The sequence below is a fragment of the Protomyctophum parallelum genome (assembly GCF_964188405.1).
Source record: "Protomyctophum parallelum genome assembly, chromosome: 8".
NCBI lineage: Eukaryota > Metazoa > Chordata > Actinopteri > Myctophiformes > Myctophidae > Protomyctophum > Protomyctophum parallelum.
Genome location: NC_139703.1, coordinates 7,796,242 through 7,823,885, shown reverse-complemented (window position 1 = coordinate 7,823,885; position 27,644 = coordinate 7,796,242). Strand labels below are relative to the sequence as shown.

At 43.1% G+C, this 27,644-nt stretch overlaps 1 protein-coding gene across 1 annotated transcript in view; it reads left to right on the top strand.

The window, feature by feature from the left end:
* Positions 1 to 22,793, top strand: part of LOC310863785 (receptor-type tyrosine-protein phosphatase alpha-like) — a 49,496-nt gene extending 26,703 nt beyond the window's left edge. Inside the window, exons 9-22 of the mRNA XM_083772280.1 lie at positions 669 to 865; positions 975 to 1,011; positions 2,339 to 2,436; positions 4,313 to 4,432; positions 5,343 to 5,509; positions 7,178 to 7,313; positions 7,907 to 8,056; positions 9,039 to 9,132; positions 15,265 to 15,341; positions 15,677 to 15,811; positions 16,397 to 16,522; positions 17,515 to 17,666; positions 19,912 to 19,933; positions 20,676 to 22,793. Of these exons, the coding sequence (XP_083628406.1) occupies positions 669 to 865; positions 975 to 1,011; positions 2,339 to 2,436; positions 4,313 to 4,432; positions 5,343 to 5,509; positions 7,178 to 7,313; positions 7,907 to 8,056; positions 9,039 to 9,132; positions 15,265 to 15,341; positions 15,677 to 15,811; positions 16,397 to 16,522; positions 17,515 to 17,666; positions 19,912 to 19,933; positions 20,676 to 20,750 (1,586 nt within the window). The 3' untranslated portion in view covers positions 20,751 to 22,793. The remainder of the gene's footprint in view (positions 1 to 668; positions 866 to 974; positions 1,012 to 2,338; positions 2,437 to 4,312; positions 4,433 to 5,342; positions 5,510 to 7,177; positions 7,314 to 7,906; positions 8,057 to 9,038; positions 9,133 to 15,264; positions 15,342 to 15,676; positions 15,812 to 16,396; positions 16,523 to 17,514; positions 17,667 to 19,911; positions 19,934 to 20,675) is intronic.
* Positions 22,794 to 27,644: the final 4,851 nt, after the last annotated feature.

The following is a 27,644-nucleotide window of genomic DNA, read 5'->3' as shown; positions in this document are numbered from 1 at the left end:
CAGTCAGTCAGTCCCCCAGGTCCCATGCACTGCCCAGGCAGCGTGACACTGACCAGTCAGTCAGTCCCCCAGGTCCCATGCACTGCCCAGGCAGCGTGACACTGACTCACCTAACCCCAGGAGGTTGCGAGCTAGCGCCGCTGACCCTCTCTGGCTGCCGTGGCTCAACCATCCTGCATCATGGTCTTCTTCCCACAGTGTCATTCGGACCTCTTATAGCAGTGGTTTTCATGTCATGACCGGGACCCCCCATCTGAAAAGATTTTGTGCCAGGGAACCAGCAGAAGAGATTTATGTTAAAAAAGAAAAAAATCCAAAGAGGTTCGAAAATATTATTGGATGCTGGGGTGAGATCCATTGCTACCCATTGTATTAGATTGTGGGACATGAACTTGAAGTGATGTGGGTTGGCATATTTGTTAAATACGGTAGTAGTACACAAGCAGAACAGTATAAAAACATGAATGAAAAAAGTATTAGGAATGAACAGAAATAATTGACTCAAGTTAGAGGTAACTAACCTTCATCTGCAATCACCAAATGTCGGATAATAATTTGAACATGGTTGTTCTAGTAGGCCATGTTCTAGTGTGATGAGCTTGTAGATGGGCTATTTTTGATATTCGCCATATATCGAAGGAATTAGCGCTTAGCCACTTAAACCCCAGCATCCGTACTGTGTGGAAAACGTTCGCTGAAAAGTGGTTTAAGCTTTAATAAATTGAATGTAATTTTAACTTCTGTCACCCTCCTCTTACTCCCTCCGTCTGTTCCGATCTTCCTTTCAGACGATCACTCCAGGGTGCATCTCTCGTCCTTGGAGGGCGTCCCCGACTCAGACTTTATCAACGCCTCCTTTATAAATGTCAGTATGATGATTATGCTGCATTTTCTCCCAGGCATTCAGCTGTTTGAATCCACATTTAAACCGTCTCTAAATGCCTGAATATATCTTTCTTTTTTTGTTTGTATAGGGCTACCAAGAGAAGAATAAATTTATTGCAGCTCAAGGTAAAAAAAATAATATAATAATGATAATGAGAGAGTGCTATACGAAAACTATTCTGTGACCGTCATTGGTACTACTGGCTAACTATTTCATCTTCTGGATCATCTTCTCTTTGCTCCTGTCTCTCCCTCGCTGTCTCTCTGTCCCTGTCTCTGTCTCTCTCTCCCCGTCTCTCTCTCTCCCTGTCTCTCTGTCCCTGTCTCTCTGTCCCTGTCTCTGTCTCTCTCTCTCCCCGTCTCTCTCTCTCCCTGTCTCTCTGTCCCTGTCTCTCTGTCCCTGTCTCTGTCTCCCTGTCTCTCTCTCTTTCCCTGTCTCTCTGTCCCTTTCTCTGTCTCTCTCTCCCCGTCTCTCTCTCTCCCTGTCTCTCTGTCCCTGTCTCTCTGTCCCTGTCTCTGTCTCTCCGTCTTTCTCTCTCCCTGTCTCTCTCTCTTTCCCTGTCTCTGTCCCTTTCTCTGTCTCTCTCTCCCCGTCTCTCTCTCTCCCTGTCTCTCTGTCCCTGTCTCTCTGTCCCTGTCTCTGTCTCTCCGTCTTTCTCTCTCCCTGTCTCTCTCTCTTTCCCTGTCTCTCTGTCCCTGTCTCTGTCTCTCTCTCCCCGTCTCTCTCTCTCCCTGTCTCTCTGTCCCTGTCTCTCTGTCTCTCCGTCTCTCTCTCTCCCTGTCTCTCTCTCTTTCCCTGTCTCTCTGTCCCTTTCTCTCTGTCCCTGTCTCTCTTTCCCTGTCTCTCTCTCCCCGTCTCTCTCTTTCCCTGTCTCTCTCTCCCCGTCTCTCTCTCTCTCCCTGGCTCTCTGTCCCTTTCTCTCTGTCCCTGTCTCTCTTTCCCTGTCTCTCTGTCCCTTTCTCTCTTTCCCTGTCTCTCTTTCCCTGTCTCTCTCTCCCTGTCTCTCTCTCTCTGTCTCTCTCTCTCCCCGTCTCGCTCTCTCCCTGGCTCTCTGTCCCTTTCTCTCTGTCCCTGTCTCTCTTTCCCTGTCTCTCTGTCCCTTTCTCTCTGTCCCTGTCTCTCTTTCCCTGTCTCTCTGTCCCTTTCTCTCTTTCCCTGTCTCTCTCTCCCTGTCTCTCTCTCTCTGTCTCTCTCTCCCTGTCCTTTCTCTCCCTGTCTCTCTCTCCCTGTCCTTTCTCTCCCTGTCTCTCTCCCCGTCTCTGTCTCCCTGTCTCTCTCTCTCCCTCTCTCTCTCTCTCTCTCTCTCCCTGTCTCTCTGTCTCCCTGTCTCTCTCTCTGTCTCTCTCTCCCTGTCTCTGTCTCTGTCTCTCTCCCCGTTTCTCTCTCCCCGTCTCTGTCTCCCCGTCTCTGTCTCCCCGTCTCTGTCTCTCAATCTCTCCCCGTCTGTCTCAGGGCCAAAGGAGGAAACGGTGAATGACTTCTGGAGAATGATCTGGGAGCAGAACACGGCCACCATCGTCATGGTGACGAATCTGAAGGAGAGGAAAGAGGTAGGGATCCAGAAATAACACAACGATCCAGTCATGTGGATCACGGGGATCCCACATGGGAACGGCATGGCTGAGTTCCATTGTTGGAACTCAGACTTCACTTCACGTGGCCTGCCTATGATGTCAGTCATCTGCAGTGGTGGGGGAAAAAAGTACTCACATTGTTTACTTAAGTAAAAGTATCGATACTGCAAATCGTTAATAAACAACGTATTCCAGTCCATTTATGAATGTCCATCATCATCACCATGAACGCCTGGGGGTATTTGTAACGATTAAATCAGGACGCCACGTCGCCCAGCGATTTGTTTCTTCAGGACCTATTTCAAGGTTGCTCCGTGTCATTTCGGAAGTAACTTGCAGTAGCTAGATGTAGCCAAAACACCCCTGAGGCGATCGACAACAACGGGAGGTATGATTAATTCTAACTTGACCGCGTTCTGAGCATCGAGCGTTACTATTTGATAGGACCGTTTATGCCGCTCAGGGTGTTAACATCGGTGTCGTTCTGTTGGTTTCTATATTCAGTCCATTTCTTCCATGCTTTAAAGTACCAACATTATAAAGTACTCATTGTGCAGATATTTAAAGTTTTCAAATGCATCAAAATCTTTAGAAAATAAGCTTGTAGATCGGCTATTTTCCAATGGCCGAAATGTACAGTATATAGAGACAAAGTGGTTAATGTATGTTTTGTAATACTAATCCAAATCTACATAGTAACTGGTAACTAAAGTTTTAAAATAATTGTAGTGGAGTAAAAGTAGAGTAACTCTCAAGTAGAGATACATATATAATACATCAAAATTGTATATTTAAGTACAGTACTTGAGTACATGCACTTAGTTACTGGTCTCTTGGCAACATACTCTTATCTACACAAGTACACATGACTCAAAATGTGGCAAGCTTTCTTCTCCAACACGGAGATGCCGGCCTCCGACATTATAAAATGAAAGTTTTTCAGACTTTATAAAACACATATTGGAAAATTAATTAGTGTGCACAAGCAATGTGTTTGTCACATTATTAGATCAGGACACACAGTCCTAAGTATACACTGTATAGTATACATTACACAGCTGTGTACAAAGTCCGGACAGCAAGGCCAATTACAGCCGCAGAACAAATTTTATACAGCCCGCGGCTTCATTCCTAAATTGTATTTTATGAACGGCCCGCCAGCAACGGCGAACAAGAATGAATCATTCACACAAATTCAAGTTGCAAGTTCTTTCTTCGCCTCAGGGTGGCAGCACCTTCCCTATGTAATGATGCCTAGAGACTATTGCAGCGCCATGGAGTTAAAAACAAATATGAAATTAATGTCTGTATGGTACAAGATGTTTCATTCACACAGACCGTGGCCATGTCGTAAAAAGGGAAACTTATTCCTTAGGGCTGACCCAAAACGTTTGAATATTCAAAGCTTTATTCGATGGTACGAAATTAAAACATGAAAAAAAATATTGAAAAATCTATTTTTTTACATGCCCAAAACAGCATGACATATTGAGCTTGTAGATCTGCTACTTTTCAAAGCCATGTGCTGGAACTCCACGATTCATGAATCACTGACCCACCACTTCACCGGTAGACCGTTGTGAACAAATGCCGTCAAGATTTTCAGAAACATGTTGAGGACCACTGGACTATTGCTATGGTGGTGGTCCTTCTGTCTCTGTGTGTCACTGGACTAGTGCTAACTGGTGGTCTTTCTGTCTGTCTCTGTGTGTCACTGGACTAGTGCTAACTGGTGGTCCTTCTGTCTCTGTGTGTCAATGGACTAGTGCTAACTGGTGGTCTTTCTGTCTGTCTCTGTGTGTCCCTGGACTAGTGCTAACTGGTGGTCTTTCTGTCTGTCTCTGTGTGTCAGTGTAAGTGTGCTCAGTACTGGCCGGACCAGGGCTGTTGGACCTACGGGAACATTCGAGTATCAGTAGAAGACATGATGGTTTTAGTGGACTACACCATCCGCAAGTTCTGCATCCAACAGGTACCACTCTATAACGACATCTGTGTATCAGTAGAGGACGCCATGGGGTTTTTGTGGACTACTAACTACTAAACCATACACAAGTTAACCCATTTTGGGCGGGAACCCCTTTTGGTGTTAGCATTATGTTATGCTTTAGCTATTGAAAAATAGCAGATCTACAAGCTCATAGCGCGCCACCGAGTGGCACGCTACGAACTTGTAGGTCTGCTATTTTTGAAAAATCGAAGAACGACTGACATAGAAACATAGCTTTTTCAGAAAACTGTCAGGATGTAGAAGACATTTTTAGAATCTGATCTCAGGTCAAAATGGGTAAATTCATTCATTCCATTTGCACATTCTCAGAGTTATGGTGGTCCTTGAAATAAAGAAATACTTTGAGATTATAGCAGGTATAGCAGGTGTAAATTCCACATACCCGCTCTGACAGGGTGATGAACCCAGTTCGGGAACGGTTCCAAATGTGACGGTTGCTCAATGCTGTATGGACCGCTTTATTGGCATGAGAAAACATACGTTTACATTGCCAAAGCAAGTGTCAAATATAATAAAAATAACTGTTGAAAATGGGGAAAGTATATAAAGTTGCAGATTCTGTCGTTATATATGCTATACAGGGTATAAAGCTTTTTTGAAACATATAACGGCGATTTCTTTTGCAGTCACTTTGGGACAAATAGCAGCATTTATTTCCCCAAGACTATTTAAATAGTATGCAAAACAACCTCATATTTAAGATGTGTCTAAAAGTAGCAGCTCTGTTTACATGTGCAGTAGGTCTATAGTGTTCTACTTGGTACAGATAGTAGTCCCAACCCTATTCAAAAGCCCATAAAAGGCTTTCTGTGGACACGGCCCCTTAACTGTGGTCGTGTGGTGGTCCTTCCTTGTGTCCTCTCCCCTGCAGGTGGGTGATGTTTCTGGGAAGAAACCCCAGCGGCTGGTGACCCAGTTCCACTTCACCAGCTGGCCGGACTTCGGGGTACCGTTCACCCCCATCGGCATGCTCAAGTTCCTCAAGAAGGTCAAGACCTACAACCCCCAGTATGCAGGCGCCATCGTGGTCCACTGCAGGTATGCATTAGTACAGGAGGTTCCCAAGCCTCTTCACCTCCAGACCAGGAGTCACCGGCATGCTGGCTTGTGGTGGACATTTTTGTCAAAATTAGATTTTTGCCACGGACATACAGAGCTAGCTCGCCCTGAATGGCCATAACGGGTCTGTAACTCTGAGAGTGTATGACAGTACAGTACAGTACAGTACAGTACAGTACAGTACAGTACAGTACAGTACAGTACAGTACAGTACAGAGCATACAAATGGAACCAAATGGACCCATAGGGTCCATTTGGTTCCATTTGTATGCTCTGAGAGTCTGAGTTAAAGGCATCCTTGCAAATAAAACATTTGAGAACCAGTTGGACTCCTAATATGCCAGTGTCCTAGTAAAAATAATTATGTCTACATTATTCTGCAGAGATCCTGGAGACTTGATATTCAGTAATTTGGTTTTATGATCAAAATAAGAACATTATAATGGTGTGTAAAAAGAATTATCAAACATTTGCCAGACCCAAAAGATGCATTTGGTGTCTTCCCTATGACCCAAACTTAACAACAAAAAATGAATTAACAAATTAAACCCTGTTAAAGAAATTGTGAAAATAGCGAGTCTATAGTACAAGCTCATAATGCATTGTGATGCGGCGCTTTATGAGCTTATATGTCTGCCAATTATATTGTGTGGAATCACTTTGAAATTCAGAATTTATTATATTGTAAATCATTACAATTGTCATTGTTTCATAATATTTGAAGATTTAAAAATAAATATATTTTTTATAGGAATCATAAAAATGAGGCCATGGCCACCGTTGGCCCTCAGTTTGGCCTTCTGCCATTCAAAACATTACACCACAGTGGCCTTGATGCCCTGTCCATGATGCCCCAACTGTCTCTTTAATTCCTGTAATCTTCACAGACTACATCCTGCTTCTGTAGAACAGGACGTGAACCGTTTGTGGTGAACTAGGCCCTTACAACTAAGGGCGTAGCTTAAATCTAGTTGATAGATTGCAGAAAAGGTGACAAAAACGATGATCTAAAAATAGGTCGGGTGCAAAGGCATCTCAGTCTATGTGACTTCTGAGATACTGCGTACGTGACGAACAGACCATACACTCACTTGCACTAATCAATCATGCACATGCTGTTGTGTTGGGCCAACGGTCACAGGACATAAGGTCAGCAGAGCAGACATAGTCCAGAATTACTGTCAATTTATGTGGTTTTTACTAGACATCAGTGCCTTTTGTTGAGATTCTGAACTCTTATCTCCTCCTGAGTCCCCATCCCCATCTTTAGCCCAGTAACTTCTTAATCCTTAATTTAATTTAATTGTGGACTTAATATCATTGTTTTTATTTGATGACCTTGCTGTCCTGACATTTGGCCTTTATTGTGCCCTTAAAACAAAACAAGACGAAAAGCCAAGGGGCCTTGCCCCTAAAAAGATGAAATCGCAGGCCTGGTTCTGATCCATTGTTTTAGGAAACGGTGCCTCTCTCTTTGCGTTGTCTTTTTAGGTGTGTGTGTGTGTGTGTGTGTGTGTGTGTGTGTGTGTGTGTGTGTGTGTGTGTGTGTGTGGGTGTGTTGCATGTGTTTCTGGTCTCTGCACAGACGCCTGTGAAACAAACCCGTCTAAACTCATTGTCTTGTGTCGTGTGCTCTGTGTGTGTCAGCGCGGGCGTGGGCCGGACGGGGACCTTCATCGTCATCGACGCCATGTTGGACATGATGAACTCGGAGAAGAAGGTGGACGTCTTCGGCTTCGTCACCCGGATCCGAGCCCAGCGGTGTCAGATGGTCCAGACCGACGTACGTCCAACGCACAGACGACACTACGCCATGCGCATCCAACAGGCTAAGCCTCGCGCAAAACCGTAGACTTCTGGAACTAGTCACAATTGTGGCATTTCGCAGACTCTCTTATCCAGAGCGACTTACAATAAGCGAGATAATCGCATACATAGAATGCAGAGAGTCGTGTAGTCAAGTGCCTCAAGAAACTATAGGATCCCAGGTAAATCAAGAACCTAGCATCAGTCTAACATTCTACTATAGAAATAATATGTACAGTGAAACTATAGGATACCAGGTAAACGGTGAACCTAGCATCTGTTTAGCTGCCCAGTGCACTAGTAGGGCTGACCACTGTGGGCAGTTTACCGAAATGCATCGTAACCAACATTTAGAACCAATAACCGACTTAATCTTGCTCAAATCGAGAAGTAAGACGAGGTAGATTGGCTATTTTCACTATTAAAAACTATATATTAATCGTAATGGAGGCAAATGTTTGAAATCATCATGATATTGATTTGAAGTCATATTGCCCAGCCCTATGATGGACATGTAGTTGTCCAAATTGTCTCACTTCTCTTCTCTTTCTGTCTGTCTTTCTCCCACAGATGCAGTATGTGTTCATCTTCCAGGCGTTGTTAGAACACTACCTTTATGGAGACACAGAGCTGGAGGTGACCTCTCTGGAGTCCCATCTGGCTAAACTGTACGCGCCGTCGCCTGGGGCCAGCTGTGGGGGCATGGAGACAGAGTTCAAGGTGAGCCCGCCAAGGTGGAGCTTCTGTTGCCTCTGTGTAGTCTCTCGTGTGGCCAGACCTCCAATGGCCAGTCATCCAATAGTTTTTAAACGTAAAACAAATCTGGCACAACATGCCATCCAATGGCCAGCCCTCCAATGGCCAGCCCTCCAATGGCCAGCCCTCCAATGGCCAGCCCTCCAATGGCCAGTCATCCAATGGCCAGCCATCCAATAGTTTTTAAACGCAACACAAATCTGGCACAAGATGCCATCCAATGGCCAGCCATTCAATGGCCAGCCATTCAATGGCCAGCCATTCAATGGCCAGTCATCCAATGGCCAGCACTCTCACTTCTCTCTCACTTGCCTCCGAGGGAGGCGAGATGCATCAGGTGTGAAATCCAGCCTCACCAAAACACAGAAGTTGACTGCTATTAGAAAAATAGCTGAGCTACAAGTAACAACGTTTGAAAAAAATAATAATATATATATAGTTTTTAAACGTAACACAAATCTGGCACAACATACTTACAGATGGGCGTCAAGAGACAAATACATTACATTAATTTGGAGGTCCTTGACATGAAAGGTTTTGAGAAACACTGATGTAGCTGATGTGCTCAGCTGGGTGTGCCCCTCTGGCTCTATGGAAGGGCCCCTCTGGCTCTATGGAAGGGCCCCTCTGCTTATGTAGCAGAGTGGCTCAGAGCCTGTGCCTGATGACATCCTAATATCTCCCCTGGCCAATACAAGGTGGGAATTCCCCTTTAGGCTAGTGGTTAAGATGTTGGCTTTCCACGCGGGAGACCCGGGTTTGAATCCCGGGCGTTACACTCACACCGTCAGTGAGCCCAGCCAGCCTCCAATCCAGGCTTTCCAAGCCTGGGATCCGAGGTTAATACGTACTTACAGTATGTGTATTGGCCGTAGCTTCAGCAACAACATATTTTATCTCAATCCCCCAACAATGTTGATCATCTTTTATGTGTCTTCTCTTCTAGAAACTGACCTCCATCAAGATCCAGAATGACAAGATGAGAACGGGCAACCTGCCTGCTAACATGAAGAAGAACAGAGTCCTGCAAATCATCCCATGTGAGTTAGAGAGAGAGAGAGAGAGAGAGAGTGAGTGTGAGTGTGTGGGCCTATGGTACCTCATTGTATTTGTATGTTTTTCTCAGCTGGCAGAGCTGATCATGTTATCAGGCAGCTCATACTTCAAAACCCAGCACAAGCTGACATACTATGACTCATTGAGTAATTTCTTGTTTTCTTCTTCTTCTTCCGCCAAATATTGCAAATCTGGCTTAACCATGCAGTCGGTCGGCAATATGGTAGAGGGCTATGTCAAACGGTGAAGCCTACAACCCATTGGCCAATGGTTGTTGGTCCAGGGCTTTTTGGGGGGGCTTTGTTTTGGGTTAAGGTTAGGTTTCAAATAGTTTTACTGAGTTCAGGTTTACGGTTAGGTTTAGGTATAGTATATACTGAGGGTCGGCTATTTAGGGTCAGCTATTTAAAATGCTATTGGTTTTCTTTCCCTTAACTTCCCTCACTATTGTGCGTGTTGCATATAGTTTTTGGAGCGGTGCCTCCAATGACTGTGTGTAATGTGTATGTGTATGTATGTATGCATGTTTGTTTGGGGTACAAACGGCTGCAATACCACTGGGTGACCTAAAGTGGCACTGTTGAGCAGCCTGAAAGGCCAGTCACACTGAGCACTAGAACTATAACTGCAGCCTGCACCGCTCAGTTCACACTGGTGTGATTGTTCTTATTGCTTGGACCCGTCTTATCGCTGCTTGCAGCTATATTTTTGCTAGGGCTGTCAATCGATTAAAATATTTAATCTGATTAATCGCATGATTGTCCATAGTTAACTGTGATTAATCGCAAATTAATCGCATATTTTTTATCCGTTCTAAATATACCTTAAATCAGTGGTTTTCAAGATTTTTCATATCAAGGTCCATTATTTATTCTGCATTTGAGCCACGGACCACCATTTGATGACATTTAGCCTTCCAGACCCAAACTAAAGAACTGTATTGATGTTGGCCAATGGTACCATTACGAGAGATAAAACCATTCTGTCAAACTTCACAGTGCGTTAATCGCGCGTTAAAAAAAATAGTGCCGTTAAAAGGATTGTGAGTTAACTAGTTAATAGTGCGTTAACTTTGACAGCCCTAATTTTTACACAACACAACTTTTATTTTCTTCCTCATATCTTTGCTGTCAGACAGAAACCTTGTATCTCCTTATTTCAACTGTTTCTTTTAGTTTTTGAGTGGTGCAACCACTCCAGACAGCTATGTGTGTGGCTGGGTGGGTCCCTACAGTACAGTACAGTACAACCCCACTCACTTCAGACGGGTCTGATTTTTTTTGTTATAAATTAAAGCCCTAGTAGTTTACTCTTCATCAGCCGGTATGACAGCCGTGTGCAAAAGTAGTTAAAATAGCAGATCTACAAAATTGCAGATCCGCTATGTTTGCCAACAAAAAAACAACAATAATACATTAAAAGTATTAACAAAGAGCTTGTGACTAATAAGAATTACATTGGATGCATTGGAACACTGAAAAGTAGTGATGCACGATATAATGGTAGCACATCGAAATCAGCCGTATCGGATCAATCTCAAAATGATCCAGATTATTTTCACACACATTGATGTCAATGGCTTTGTACCTATGTTTTGTACTCACAAAGCAGCCAGTCTGCCTGTCTCTTTTTGTTTTGTGTATTTCTAATGTTAAGGCAGCAGAGGAAGTTTTCAAACGTGTAGGTCAGAATGGGCTAGTATAGGACCTAGGATTGTTTCTATTGTCGTCGTCTGTATAATATTGGAATGGGTCAGAATCGGTATCTGTAGATATGACCCTGCAAATAATGGGTCATAATTTCATAATCGTGCAACACCTACAACTGAAAAGTAACGGTTTGAACATTGATGATGAACAGTGATGATATACTGCATATAAACACATCTTTGGAATTCTAGATTAATTATTATAGTGCTGAGAAATAATCAGTAAAACATACAATAAACAGACAGTTGCCAATGAACAGAATGTGTTTATTCACTGGTTGAGTACCAGTAGCTAGTATTACATAGAATACACTCTGTAAAGTAATGTTACCAGTAACACTGTTACACAGAATACACGCTATAGAGTAATGGCACCAGTAGCAGTGTTACATGGAATAGACCAGAACACCACTCCATGTGGTGTAGTTGAGGTTGTCCTGGTCAAAGAGGCTTGTCCAAGGTATTATCATGTAAACTGTGTCACCCTGCTCCATCTCTAGGATCATTCCATTAGAAATGCTCTCCACCCCTCCATGATTATTTCTTCCCTGGTTCAACAGGACACGCTGACCATTTTTATACATTTCAATATAAAAATAAGTTTGTGTAGGCCAGAGAGCTGCAGTAAAAGTAAAGTGATACGCCCCTTTAACTGGAGATGTGAAGATACCTAAAAACAAACAAACAAACAAACAAACAAATTGAACCAAAGAAAAGTGTTAACAAGAGCTTGCGATCCATTGGAAAAACGTATTTGTTTCTCTCATTTCCTGAATAGTAACCGTTTTGGATCGGGTTACTAGCCGTTTCCATCTGACAGTGATATTAAAGGGCCTTTCTCGGCCCCACCTCTCTCCCTGTGTTTTAGGATCCTAGATGGCCGCAGCACCAGGAGGGGGGTGGCCTTACTGGGCTGCGTTCACACATTCAAGACACCTGTCTTGCGTTTGTCTTGTGTCTGTTTAATGGCCGCTCCAATGCATTTCCAATGGAAGCCCATATGGTTTTACCAAACATTTTGTTTGATGGGGGGGGAGGGGAGCAGAACACATCCATCAAAGCTGTGTTCAGACACAAGTCAGGTGTCAGACACAAGGCAAGTGACTTGAATGCAGCCCAGTGAGGGCATATGTCGACCCCGCCCGCTCACCTCCGCCCCACCCCCTCCTGGTGCTGCGGCCATCTTGGATCCTAAAACACAGGGAGAGAGGTGGGGCCGAGAAAGCCCTAATTATTTAATTAATTAAGTTAATTGACTTAATCGCCACCTACCTGTAGATGGATTGTATGCGTTGCCGATGTTAGTGATGACTCTCTTATAGACCAGTGGAGTGGTGGCAGCGGTAACTGATCCACCCAAACCAACAGAGAAGGCCACCTGTGTCTTGTCTTTGTCTGTCAACACAGCAACATTATAAAACTGTTTATAATATCATAATCAGTCCCTATATTAAATCTCTTATGATTATGTTTTTTTTGTGTATCTGGGAAATATAATGCTTAACAAAATGTTTGAGAAACGTGCTTACTCCACAGTTCCTGCACTTTGTTGTCGGTGTCAGTGAGCCTGGTCTCTAAGGTGGACAGCTGAGCAAGCTGGGCTGAAATCAACAACGTTAATATTAATTCAACCATAAATACACCTTACCATAATCACAGTAATCCTAATCACATATCATAATTTAGGGCCCTTGGAGAGAAATTAGATATCATTACTGTAGAGCACTGCAATGGGCAGGTGTGTCTGTGCAGCTGATGCTCGTTGACTCTCATTAATGGCATGGCATCAAGGCAATATGCCTTCTGCACTGAAATAGGCCAATGTTGTTACCTGACCTTTGGTTAAATATATCAGTATCGGAAATTAGGAGTTGCACAATATTGGACATCCCTATCAATTCCATTACAATTCAAATGAAATAACACGAAATTAACTCATTTTTGGAACACTGTCCTCTCCTGCCTGCATCCACTGAACATTGTGTTCTAATTCATTACCTTCACTTTCTTTCTTCAAGGCCTCCACACTGTTCTCACTGCTGCTCAGTCTTGTTTGTAGGGCCTGGACTTGGCCTTCAGTGGTACCCAGTCTGGTCTGTAGGACCTGGACTTGGCCTTCAGTGGTACCCAGTCTGGTCTGTAGGACCTGGACTTGGCCTTCAGTGGTACCCAGTCTGGTCTGTAGGACCTGGACTTGGCCTTCAGTGGTACCCAGTCTGGTCTGTAGGACCTGGACTTGGCCTTCAGTGGTACCCAGTCTGGTCTGTAGGACCTGGACTTGGCCTTCAGTGGTACCCAGTCTGGTCTGTAGGACCTGGACTTCGGTCTCACTGCTGCTCAGTCTGACCTGAAGGTCTTTCAGCTCTTTCTCACTGGCACTCAATTTGGCAACCATTTCTGAAGAGAAGAAAATTACAGTGAAACGATTAAATATTTAAACACACATCAGCCTGTACTTTCAAGCTCCATTTTTTTAAAATCACATTTTGTACAAAAAGCATTGTAGTGGCCCGGACGGTTAGTTTAACGGGTTCGACGGCCTTTGCCACGTGTCTTCCCCCCCATCTCTCTCCCCATAATTTGTCAAATTACTTTCAACCTACCAATAAAGGCAGAAAAAGCCAAAAGAAATATTTAAAAAAGCATTGTAGTTTCTTAAACATCCTGACCTGCATTTTCCTTGGCCATTCGTTCCATCTCGTGTTTGGTGATGCCCAGCTCCAACCGAAGATCACTCACTGAGTTCCTCTGATCCTTGATTTCTTCGTCCACGTTGCTCAGACTCTCTCTGGTCTCGGCTCTCATGTCCACCACGGTGGTTCCTAGCCTATCCAACATGCCTCTCAACTTCTCCAGTTCAGTCAAGATGTCGCATTGTGAGAGGGCAGCTGGTTCTACATTGTTGCCTCTCTCGTTGACCGACCCCACCTCTCCCTGAGCTCCGACCTCAGAGAGACACAACAGCAGAACAAGCAAAGCTCCAGCAGCCTTCATTCTGGAACAGAGTGACTGAAGATACGGTGTGGTGCCGTCGTCTTTTATACTCTCCCTCATCGTAGACTAGCATTGGATAGGTCATTGTACCCAATGGAAAGTTGGTCTACAAGCTGGACACTGAAAAAAGTCAAGGACGGGCTGAGAACTCCAACATGTGGTTCGTGATTAGACGCAATGCAAGGCCGTACTGGCTCTGAAAATAAGTGTCTGTGAAGATGTTTTAATTAATCAGCTGTTGTTTTTCTGCGGTGATGTGAGGGCACTGAGTTTAGAGTGTGAGATGTTCAGGTAATGGGAAGTATCAATAAAAAATAGATATTCTTATAAACCAAATTTGTTTTCTGTTCCTGCACATTTTCTCAGTCTAAAGGTGTTCATGTCAAGTCAGCATGTACAGTATTACTTCCACTGATCTAAGAACATAGGAGTGTAACTGTAAAAGGTGCATCTTGTTTAAGTTCTTTATTTTTCCTCTTAATGTTACAGCCAAACTACACCAGGCTTTTCAAAGCGTGTGTGTGTGTGTGTGTGTGTGTGTGTGTGTGTGTGTGTGTGTGTGCGTGCACGTATGCGCACAAACTACACACACACTTTTAGATCCAGTTTTAAATTTGTATTTTAAAGTATGCGTATGTGGGGTTTGCTTATCCGCGTTATCACACACACACGCGCCTGGTGTAGCTTGGCCATATGTTGTCGAAGAAAAGGGACCCTCAAACTCTTAACTTTAATCTTCACAACAACCTTGCAAACCTATTTTGCAAGGTCATCAGCCAAAACGTCAAGATTTGTCCAAAAACGTTAAAATGTAATGAAAATAGCCAGTCTACAAGCTCACAGTAGTCAATCTTCAAACCGATCTACAAGCTCACAGTAATCAAACTTCAAGCCGATCTACAAGCTCACAGTTGTCAAATTAGTTGTAGATCAGCTATTTTGACTAGCCTAATTTAGCATGGCAGTAGTCGTATAAAATAGGGCATTTAAATGTTATTGTATTATGAAAGAAAAGATATAAAGAAAAAATATGGAGATTTCCACACGACAGAGACGATATAGAACGTGCGGTTTGCGTGCTGGTGTGTATGTGTTTACAAGAGCAGCAGTGGAAAAACTGATGCATCTGTTTTTACATGAAATTATCTCTTTGATACGGTGTTCAAATATTAACACTTGTCCCTGTGTGTGTGTGTGTGTGTGTGTGTGTGTGTGGGGGGGGGGGGGGGGGGAGAGTGGGTTGTACTCCACTGACAGCGGGCACAGTACATAATCGCCGACCTTTTCAGTATATTAAATTATAGCCATCATAGCTTTGTTTTATTTCGTTTTCATCAGTGAAAAAATGTAGTTTTTTTGTTATCGACAAAATTAACACTGCCACGCGATTGTCTCTGTGTCTACTCCCCTGTAGATGAGTTCAACAGAGTGATCATTCCTGTCAAACGTGGAGAGGAGAACACCGACTACGTCAACGCCTCCTTCATTGATGTGAGTGTAACACAGCCGTGTATATCGTAGTTTAGTGCAAAGTCACCCCAAGGGGTCTCTGTACATGTCGCAACAAATCATACAACACAAACATGATAAGCAGATACCGGTAATACAAAGTGTAATTGTGCCTGCACGTATGATCAAACAATCAATATGCGGCAGTGCACAACTGCAAATACAAATCACAAGAACACAGTCGGCTTCTCTAACATTTGGAGGCAGAGCATTTCCAACAGTTTTTTATTTTTTTTACCATTCAGTCATTGCTTTCCGTTCTCGCCTCCTCTCCCTCCCTAAACTGCCCGCTGACGTCTCTCTCATCCCCATGGCAGGGTTACCGTCAGAAGGACTCGTACATGGCCAGCCAGGGTCCCCTGCAGCACACCATAGAAGACTTCTGGAGAATGATCTGGGAGTGGAGAAGCTGCTCCATAGTCATGCTCACTGAGTTGGAGGAAAGGGGACAGGTACGTGAAGGATAGTCTCACTGAGTTGGAGGAAAGGGGACAGGTACGTGAAGGATAGTCTCACTGAGTTGGAGGAAAGGGGACAGGCACGTGAAGGATAGTCTCGCCTAGCCAGACAATCGCAAATCTCCGGCATCTACCGATAAGTCTGGGAAATCAAAAATGTTGTTGTCATTCTGTCATTTTGCAGAGTTATTAAAATTGTAGTACAATGGAAACAAGCCCCCTGGGGCTTTTTGGGTTATCCTTTTAGCATAATCTTTGACTGTACTAACTATACTGTTAACAAACCTGCTTGTAGTCAATCAAATTACGCATTCTTCTTTTCAAAGTTACGGTAAGTTTTGCACGTTAGATGGCAACACCATAGATATACAAGTTACTATTTAGGCATTTAGCAGACGCTCTGAATCCAGAGCGATTTACAGGTACTAAGGCCACAACCTAGAATGTTAGTTTTGATGCTGTGGCACAGGTTTGTTTTTGTATTGTAAAATCTAAAGCCGGTCTTTTGTCTCTCTCTCTCTCTCTCTCTCTCTCTCTGCATGGATTTTTCCATCACTGTGTTGTTGTTTGGTGCTGCAGGAGAAGTGTGGCCAGTACTGGCCCAGTGATGGAGTTATGGTTTACGGGGACATTTCCATCGAGCTCAAGAGAGAAGAGGAAAGCGAGAGCTACACGGTGCGAGACCTCCTAGTCACCAACAACCGGGTAAGTGTTACTGACACGCCTGTTTTTACCGTGCAATGACAATCAAATACACAACACGTTAAAATGGCTTTACAACACGATCACTGGATCGGTTCGCGGTCGAGTGTGCAGCGGCTGGGATGAGGAGATTAGCATCTCCAAATCTGAGGCCATGGTTCTCAGCAGGAAGACGACAGATTGTGCACTCCGGGTAGGGAAGGAGACTTTGCCCCAGGTGAAGGAGTTTAAACTTGTATCTCAGGGTGTTATTCACGAGTGAGGGGAGGACGGAGCAGGAGATCAGCCCTGGAATGGGAGCAACAGGAGCGGTATTGCAGTCGATGTACCACACTGTTGTGACACTTTGTCTTGTGACTACATTCCATTCTGTCATGGTTATACAGCCAGGGCTTATTGTCTACTTTTTGTGCCTCCCTTGAGACCATTACCATTTACTCTCTCTTGGGAGAACCGTATTGCACATTACGGTCCTTACACACATCCGGGACTGGGACAAATAATTAAATAATGGAAATTATATCGTTTTTTCGATTTCACATAAAACGATTTGGTGATGCCTCATTCATGCAGTGTGATTATTTTACTCGCTGTGAAAAACCTGCCTCTTTTTGGGTTAAGAATTACGTTTGCTTTATTGCCATCCAATAATCGCGTTCTGTGTGGATGTCTCATGAAATAAGAGGCAGTTTAAAATAATTGCATGAAATAAATGCTCTCGACTGCAAGGGTCTTTAGGGTGTAACCTCTCTCTTCAATGCATGGTGCTTGCAAACATTAAGAACTGCAAAAAAGGAATTGTGTGTTTTATTGATTAATCTCTCTTGGGTACAAAGGTCAGAAGCCTGCATGTGAATTTCCACGACATCATGACTTGACTGTCTATAATCACACATTAGCATATCGGGTCTTGCTTTTTTAAACTCAGAATTATTCTCACTCTCACGTTGAGGTTTGTTCCTTCCTAATCTCTTCTCCATGGTGCATTTGTCCAGGAGAACAAGGCGCGGCAGGTGCGTCAGTTCCATTTCCACGGCTGGCCAGAGGTGGGCATTCCTGCCGACGGCAAAGGCATGATCAACATCATCGCCGCCGTGCAGAAGCAACAGCAGCAGTCTGGCAACCACCCCATCACTGTACACTGCAGGTAACACCCCATCACTGTACACTGCAGGTAACACCCCATCACTGTACACTGCAGGTAACACCCCATCACTGTACACTGCAGGTAACACCCCATCACTGTACACTGCAGGTAACACCCCATCACTGTACACTGCAGGTAACACCCCATCACTGTACACTGCAGGTAACACCCCATCACTGTACACTGCAGGTAACACCCCATCACTGTACACTGCAGGTAACACCCCATCACTGTACACTGCAGGTAACACCCCATCACTGTACACTGCAGGTAACACCCCATCACTGTACACTGCAGGTAACACCCCATCACTGTACACTGCAGGTAACCCCCCCATCACTGTACACTGCAGGTAACACACCATCACTGTACACTGCAGGTAAACACAGTCTGGCAACCACCCCATCACTGTACACTGTCTGCAGGTAAACACTTCAACCACCCCATCACTGTACACTGTCTGCAGGTAAACACTTCAACCACCCCATCACTGTACACTGCAGGTACACACTTCAACCACCCCATCACTGTACACTGTCTGCAGGTAATCACTTCAACCACCCCATCACTGTACACTGTCTGCAGGTAATCACTTCAACCACCCCATCACTGTACACTGTCTGCAGGTAATCACTTCAACCACCCCATCACTGTACACTGCAGGTAAACACTTCAACCACCCCATCACTGTACACTGTCTGCAGGTAATCACTTCAACCACCCCATCACTGTACACTGTCTGCAGGTAATCACTTCAACCACCCCATCACTGTACACTGCAGGTACACACTTCAACCACCCCATCACTGTACACTGCAGGTAAACACTTCAGTTCAACCACCCCATCACTGTACACTGTCTGCAGGTAATCACTTCAACCACCCCATCACTGTACACTGTCTGCAGGTAATCACTTCAACCACCCCATCACTGTACACTGTCTGCAGGTAATCACTTCAACCACCCCATCACTGTACACTGTCTGCAGGTAATCACTTCAACCACCCCATCACTGTACACTGTCTGCAGGTAAACACTTCAACCACCCCATCACTGTACACTGCAGGTAAACACTTCAACCACCCCATCACTGTACACTGCAGGTAAACACTTCAACCACCCTATCACTGTACACTGCAGGTAAACACTTCAACCACCCCATCACTGTACACTGCAGGTAATCACTTCAACCACCCCATCACTGTACACTGCAGGTAAACACTTCAACCACCCCATCACTGTACACTGTCTGCAGGTAAACACTTCAACCACCCCATCACTGTACACTGTCTGCAGGTAATCACTTCAACCACCCCATCACTGTACACTGTCTGCAGGTAATCACTTCAACCACCCCATCACTGTACACTGTCTGCAGGTAATCACTTCAACCACCCCATCACTGTACACTGCAGGTAAACACTTCAACCACCCCATCACTGTACACTGTCTGCAGGTAATCACTTCAACCACCCCATCACTGTACACTGTCTGCAGGTAATCACTTCAACCACCCCATCACTGTACACTGTCTGCAGGTAATCACTTCAACCACCCCATCACTGTACACTGCAGGTAAACACTTCAACCACCCCATCACTGTACACTGTCTGCAGGTAATCACTTCAACCACCCCATCACTGTACACTGTCTGCAGGTAATCACTTCAACCACCCCATCACTGTACACTGTCTGCAGGTAATCACTTCAACCACCCCATCACTGTACACTGCAGGTAATCACTTCAACCACCCCATCACTGTACACTGTCTGCAGGTAATCACTTCAACCACCCCATCACTGTACACTGCAGGTAATCACTTCAACCACCCCATCACTGTACACTGCAGGTAATCACTTCAACCACCCCATCACTGTACACTGCAGGTACACACTTCAGTTCAACCACCCCATCACTGTACACTGCAGGTAAACACTTTGGGTCATAGAATGAACATTAAATGCATTAATTTCATTTGATCATCATAACTTTGCATTTAGACCAAAAAGGTATAGGCTGAAGCTCAATCAATGTGAAACCCTCTGATTGATTGATTGATTGAAATCACTATAAAATGTTGTAAAAACCCCCCCCACATATTTAGCCCCATGCTCGAATGCCCCCACCCCCCTGTCAAAAACAGCTAAAATCCCTAAAACTAAAGAAAGCCGCAAATGAAGAAAAATTAACACATCTTTTACTTTCTCTAATAACGCCCTAAAACATGAACCTTGGTTCTAAAAGAAAACTCATGGTGCAGACACTGGTGAGGACTCTATCCCATTCTGACCTGAGATCAGATTCATACGAGGTTTCCACTGGACACACACTGGTCTGATTAACCCATTCTGACCTGAGATCAGATTCTAGAAATGTCAGTCGCTCTTCGATTTTTCAAAAATAGCAGACCTACAAGCTCGTATCGCGCCACTCGGTGGCGCGATATGAGCTTGTAGATCTGCTATTTTTCAATAGCTAAAGCATAACGTGATGCTGACACCAAAATGGGTGCCCGTTCAGAATGGGCTATATACCTGTGCTACTCAGTGGTGTAAATTTAGTACAATTTTGAGGTATTTGTACTTTACTTGAGTATTTCTAATTGCCAATATTTTTTTACTTCTACTCGGATCCAAATATTGTGTTACTAGTTACTTTTTTTGATTATTATTACAAAACATACATTAACCACTTCGGCCCTATATGTAATATATATATATGCAATTTGAAAATAGCCGATCTACAAGATCACAATGCATCGTGATGCGACGCATTGTGAGCTTTTAGATCTGCTATTTTGAAAAGATTTTCATACATTTGAAAACTTGAAATGGGACATTCTGCACAATTAGTACTTTTACTTTTGGTACGTTGATGTATATAAGAAAAGCCCCAAAAAACACGACGAGAAAGAAATGTCAGTTATCGGTTCTAAATGTTGGTGTTGGTATATTGACCACCATGGTGTCTCTCTCTTCCATTCCCCCCCCCCCCCCCCCCCACCCCAGGAGCAGTACGAGTTCTGCTACAAAGTGGTCCAGGAGTATATCGATGCCTTTTCCGATTACGCAAACTTCAAGTAGGGACCCCCCGGCCACCGGGTTACGCTACTACTACTAAAACACACTACTCAACCAACATACTCATGATGCACACAACTGCATATTCCCACTGGGATGGATAATATGAAAGTGGTTACAAGCTGGATGTGTGGATGAGCTGCCCAGCAGGAAAAGGGAACAGGAATCTGGGACAGACGGTGGAACAACGGCACCAAGTGCGGTCGGACAGAGAAAATAACTGAGATGCCTTCTTGAATATTTTGTAATATGTGTGTTAATACAGCCCTTTTTCCCTCCCTCGTTTGGTATCCCCTGCCCCTGTATATATACTTACGGTGTTGCATCTTTTTTTTTGTTTTTGTTTTTGTTTTTTTAGACACAAATTTGAGTTTGGCTGCATTTTAGGGTGGCATTTGTAATGTATTTTATTGCTATCTACAGTATATATATACTATTATATATATATATATATATATATATATAATATAAATATATATGAATATAAATCTAATGCTTTAGAGGCTATTGTCAAAGGTCCAGAGTTGAGGGAAAGGTATTTGGGGCTATTTTGTGGTGGGTTTATTTTATTTTATTATTTGTTTTGTTACTATTTAGTGACGGAGACTTAGAAAAACTATATATGGACTTTACATCATCCTCCCGCTGTAGCAAAACCCAGGAGTCGCTCACTTAAGCCTGATTTGTACTTGTCGTGCAACATATCCGATCTACAAGCCCACGCTATGTTGCATCGCTGTGCGTTGTGAGCTTGTAGATCGGCTACTTTTTGTGGCACTCGCCACCAACAGGTATAAATGAGGCTTTATTGTCTATGTTAAACACTCACTCCCAAACACCAGACACACACAGTACACATACCATTTTTTTAACCTTTTTATTTGATTTTTTTACTTGTTTATTTAATATTCTTTTAAACATAGGAGGAGTCACCTGCCCTCTGTGAACACTTAGTCTGAGCCCTTTAGAGAGTTGTGACCCGCAGAGGGTGAGCCATCGGTATCACTGTGATTGATGTAGCCTATAGTGGTTCTCAAAGTAGGGTCAGGGTTCCTTGAGGGCGTTCTAAACCCTAAAAGGTCTGTAACTCTGTTATGGGGGTCCTTGAGAACCACTGACGTAGTCTCTGACCCCACAGGATGACCCCGCCGCCCGCTCCCCCCCCCCCCCCCCCCCCCCCCCCAAGAGCCATTTGGTTCTCAGGGCGCCAACAAGGGAACTATGAACACAGCGACACCCAGCCAGCTTCCAGAGGTGATGCTGTGTGTTCTCTATGAACACAGCGACACCCAGCCAGCTTCCAGAGGTGATGCTGTGTGTTCTCTTCTCTCGTCACGTCTTCACCTTTTTCCCCTTTAGTGCCAAAGCCCTTTAACTCTGGAAGCCAATCGGAGACGTACAGTGAAAGCTAACGCTTACGTTATGGTTCATTGGGCGCCGGTGACGTGTGCCGAAAATAGCCCATCTACAAGCTTACGGTGTGATGTGGTGTGAGCTTGTAGGTTTGCCGTTTATCTACAAGCTTGCGTGCCCCAAAATAGCCTATACCTACGAGCGCACAACAAGCTTTGTAGACGGGCTATTTTTAGTGTAGGTGAAACAAGCTACATTTTTCTGTTAATTCCCACAGTTTGCCATACATTATTCAGCATACCAGTATATTTCCTTTTCTGTTTACGGACATTAAATACAACAGTATTCCTTTTTTTATGGGTTGCTAGAGAATCGGCATGTTAATACTGCTCTCACACCACAACACTGTATTGTCAACATTTTTACAACTTTATTCTTTTTTTTTTTATCACGATCGTCACTGATACAGAAGAATGTTTATTTTTTATTGCTGTTGCTATACATATTCCTCCGAAAATGGATTCGTTGTTACTTTCATTTGTGGAGCTGTGCCACGAAATGTTTGCAGTGACTTTTGTATTAATAGCTGTCCAACTGACAACACTCAGGCTTGAAATCAATTACGACACCGTTTCCCGCCTGTGATGGTAATGAAAGATTAAGATTACGTTAACGTTACGACACCGTTTCCCGCCTGTGATGGTAATTGTTATGATTATATACTAAGTACTGGACCCTCGTCTGGTTCTGGTGTGTGACGACCTTATTGACCCTTCCATGGTTCGGACAGACGGACATACGGGCAGGCCTGCTCCGGGAGAACAAACTAACATGACACGAAGACTTGGTCACATTAATTCATTCACACAGTTTATTACACATACAGAATCATATATAGCTTGGATACTTCATGTCCTAATGACGTCACTGACTAGACATCACAATCACTGCCTGCAGCACACGGCCTTCAGCGTGCCCTAACACAGCTCTAAAGTATGTTACAGTTCAGCCAGTGCACCATACATATAAGTACATTGCATATTCACGTACAAGTACCAAGTATCAGTACACACATGTTGTATATTACAACAGTAATGAAAGATTAGGATTACGTTAACGTTACGACACCGTTTCCCGCCTGTGATGGTAATGAAAGATTAAGATTACGTTAATGTCACTTCCGGATTTGCGGTCGGTGCCGTTTGAACTCGGTCACCTCAGGAAACGACTGATGCCAGAAATGTCCTCGATTTGCCAAATTACATTTGAATTCATGTCCAGTTGACCAAAGTTCAAAGGCTTGATCAGCCCTGAAATACAAGTTAATGTCCACATAGTTTATTAGAAAAATCCTATTTTGGTTTGACACGCCTGTTCATACTCGCACTGTAGTGGCAATAAATTTATTTATAAAGATCAGCTAAATGAATTAAATTATGTTTATTTCCCTTCATTAAAGAAAACCTAAAGATGTATTTTGATTGGAAAGAAATCCACTAATTCTAAAATCAGGCTTACTGTTGTCAAAGGAAGGAGCACAATCAATGTTAATTTATGATGCACACACTAGTGATCAAAGGTCTTGAATGTTCAGAATGGTTTGATAGCATTATTTGCACCAAAAAAAAACAAATGTCCTTGAAGTGATAGAACCAAATGATGGAAGAGATCAGGCAGTGAGACAGTGAGAAATAATCTCTCAGTTATTTCACATCTCTTCCTAATGGTCTCGATTTGTTAAATTGACACTGAGGTTTTTGCTGTGTGACCGATGTTTCACTTAAATGGTCAATTAAATTGTCAGCAATCGCTGCGTTGCCATTGTCATTTCAGGTCGACTCATTCCAAAGCATCACAAGTGCCCATAGGTTTTTGTGATTTTGTTGTCCTTTTTATTTCTTCATTAATTTGATTACACTTGGGGTAGATAGGAGAGGTTGGTGGTGTGTGAAGGCCTTGATATACTTTGTTGTGTGCCGTGTCGTGCAACGGAAAAAGCCGATTGACAAGCTCATGTGCTTGCAGATAGGCTTTTTTCCCCCCTCTGTGCGGCACCAGCGTGCAGCTAAGTATATTGTAAATCGGCTTGAGGGTCATACTTGTTCCAACAGTCGTGGGGGATTAATAACGGTTTGGTTTAAATGACTTATTGCTTTTGCAAAGGTGATTGCCTCGCTTGACTGCAATTCCAAGAGAAATGTGACACTGCTAACTTGGAGAAGTGTCATTTGCTCTTAAGAGGTTAAAGCAGCAAAGTGCCTCACTGGTGGGTTTTCAAAAATATAGTCATTTTATTATTTCCTTCACTTAACATGGTTGATGTAATTACTTAATGTTCCATGCATTGCTCCTGCTCATATTTGTTTTCCCAACCATTTAATGTAGAGCTATTCCACATAGCCCCGTCGGGCCGCTCAAGTGGGCCAAAGGCAAGGAGTGGACCCATTCCATTAACATTCCCTCTCATCGCATCATGCACATCTTTTCTACATAATAGTTCCACTCGGTTTCACATTCATGGCGGGTTCACTTCCCCTTGCACTTCCGTTCTGTCTGAATATCATGGCTTCCTTCATTCCTCTCGGTTTCACTTCAAATCAGACGGGTGACTTAAGTTATACGTTATAAGTCCTTACCATATACTGTAAAAAAAAAAAAAAGGTCCTTACATGACATTTTTGCCCCACAGTTGCATTATGAATTAAAGACGTTGCATTATATTTACTCCTCACAAAGGGAAGCTATGTTCACCTGAGCCCCGGTTTGAAACCCATTGAGTTTTTTTTATTTTTTTTTATTGTTTCATAAAGCATAAGGTGAGCATTGAATGTCCCTGTGATCGAGACATCTTTTCCACAGGCAGAAATGAGAAGTCTGTTTCTCCTGGTGAATCAATCCCAGTTTTCTTTCCGACACTATTCCTACACACAATCTTATTTTCTATCAATTACACACCCCATGAAGCCTTGAATATGTTTTATTTATTTTTTATTTTGCATTGATGAGCCAATAATTTGATGACCGGGTCATCGGTCCTCTCTTTTTTTTTCCTCCGGCTGAAAGATATCAAAATGAAATCATAGGCTTAGGAAGATATCAAAATCAAATCATAGGCTTAGGAATGTGACAAAAATGAAATAATCTCCATGAATTAAATGCTTCATGGGGCGTGTAATTGATAGAAAATAAGTATTTTTTAACTACTCCTTTAAGTCTAATCTATCTTCTGTCAAGCGACGGTGTCGCAGCCGAGAAGCTGTAGGTCGTGTGACGGAGCATAAGTTAGGGTTTATATACAGTACCTTACCTCCCATTGCTTTGTCCTCACCCCCCTCCCCCACCTCTTGTGTATTTTGCCCTTGGACCAGGTTTGAAATGGTCTGCACTCCCCACTTCCTATTGTACATAATGTAATGTTATTATTTATATTTTATTCCTTTTCTGCTGCCTTGCTTCTTATTCTTATTTTCTTCTCTCTGACTCTTGTCTCTCTCTGTCTCTCTCTCTCTCTCTCTCTCTCTCTCTCTCTCTTTCTTTCTCTTTTTTGAACTGTATTGGGACCAGTCTGAAATGTATTAAGAGGTTTTTGCTTTTGGCCATTTTTAATTTGGTTAATATTGTCTTAATCCTGTTTTTAATTTGCATCCGTTTTTGTTTCTAGTGTTATTTTTGTTATTCAACATTTGAAAATATGTATATATAATTATATATATAATAAAATTATATATAATTATATAATGCCAAATGGCCTTTCTAAGCAAGATACTGTTCAAACTTAATAAAGTGCTTGAGATTTTATCATTTCTATCTCCTCGTATGTTTTTCTATATCTATATTGTTCAGCTTTTTATGTTTTTCTTCATACATTATTAGGCCTTGGTGCCCTCCTTTGTCATGCGAGGATCAAAAGAGGCGCATACCCATATATAGGCCTACCATTTAAAGGCAGGTGCTGAACTTCAAACGACAATAACACAGAAGAAATAAGAGTTTGCACACTAGTAGCTCCCTTTTGTGTATTTATTTTGGTACCACATGAGGAGACTCGAAGTAGATGGATTTCGAAATGAAATGCAGAATCCAAGTTACTTGTATATCACGGGTGCCATCCATGTCATCTGTTGGTGACAAAAATGTTAGGAAGGGACTAGTGGACAAGAGGTCCAGTATAAGTCATTTTACAATTACCGGTAGTTGCATGCAAGTCATTACGACGGCATCAAGACCCGCCAAAATAAATTTTAGTCGACTAAATCATAGCTTTGATATTGATATTTAGTCGACTAAAACTAGACGAAACAGTTTTATTCCAAAGACTATGACTCAACTAAAATAGAAATTTGCTGCCAAAAACAACACTGTATTAGATATAGCACTGCAGTAGACTTTAGTGTTAAGTGATAATACCTGTAACAGCCCACACACACACACACACACACGCACACATGCATACAGAATATTAAAACACGGGCATTAAATGATCAATTGTGGAAGCTATAGGCCTATAATTAGTAGGCCTAGGATTGATTGATTGTTTGACTGCGAAGAGGATAAAACCAGAAAAAGACTTCAAGACTCCATTTTCAATTTATCAAAACATTTAAAGATACACACACACACACACACAATTGAGTTTTATGTTCGGCGGCTTAGGCTAAAAAAAGATCTAATTAATATCAGATATCCAACAAGCAACTTAAAAACTGCACACAAAAGCCATAGGCTACTAGATGTTAAAATGACCCTAGAACTCTATGTGCTGCTATTAAATGTGTCTCTAAAGGCATTTGATTTGACTGCCACATACGGCAGTCTAGTAGTCAGTATAGTGTACTACTGGTAGCTACTGTATGCTGTGCACAGTGTGCGGAAGTAGGCACTTCCTCCACACAACCACACCACTCATGTGTGAAGAAGAGCAGGTCCAACTTCCTGGACTGCATGCTCTCAAATGATTAATGAATGATGAGACTCACACTAAAAAGCCTCAATGTTAAACTTCCTGCAATGAATCGCTCAAACATTTAATCATAATTGAGACTGAGCTGTAATATGTTACAATTAATTAGCATGGCAAGTTGGCAACTGCCATTGGTGTAGTGTTTAAGTATGGCCTGGCCTATGCTCTGTTGTGTTGACATGGCCTACTATTCAAAACTGCAGCATCTTGGAGCATATTCATCTCTCAAGCCAACTATTGTTGCCTCCTAAAGGTCTTTTGCAGGAAGCTGTAACTTACATCTGTTTTATCTTTACAGCAAGCGAGTAGATCATTTGATTAATAACATCCATTTTATTTTCAGCTGAACTTCAGGGCGTGAATTTCTCACCATGCGACCACAAGGTGAGAACGGAAGTCCCCCCCCCCACTTACTTCACAGGACATCCGCTTTATTTTCTGCAGCATTTCTGCATTTCCAAAGTACAGACCGTACAGCGGAACCATTGAAGATCGTGTGAGCCAGCAGTCTGTCTGGAGAGACATACTTAACCCCAGATGGTAGAATGTGCACAAGTTTAATCTTCTTTAAATGTCATTTTTAC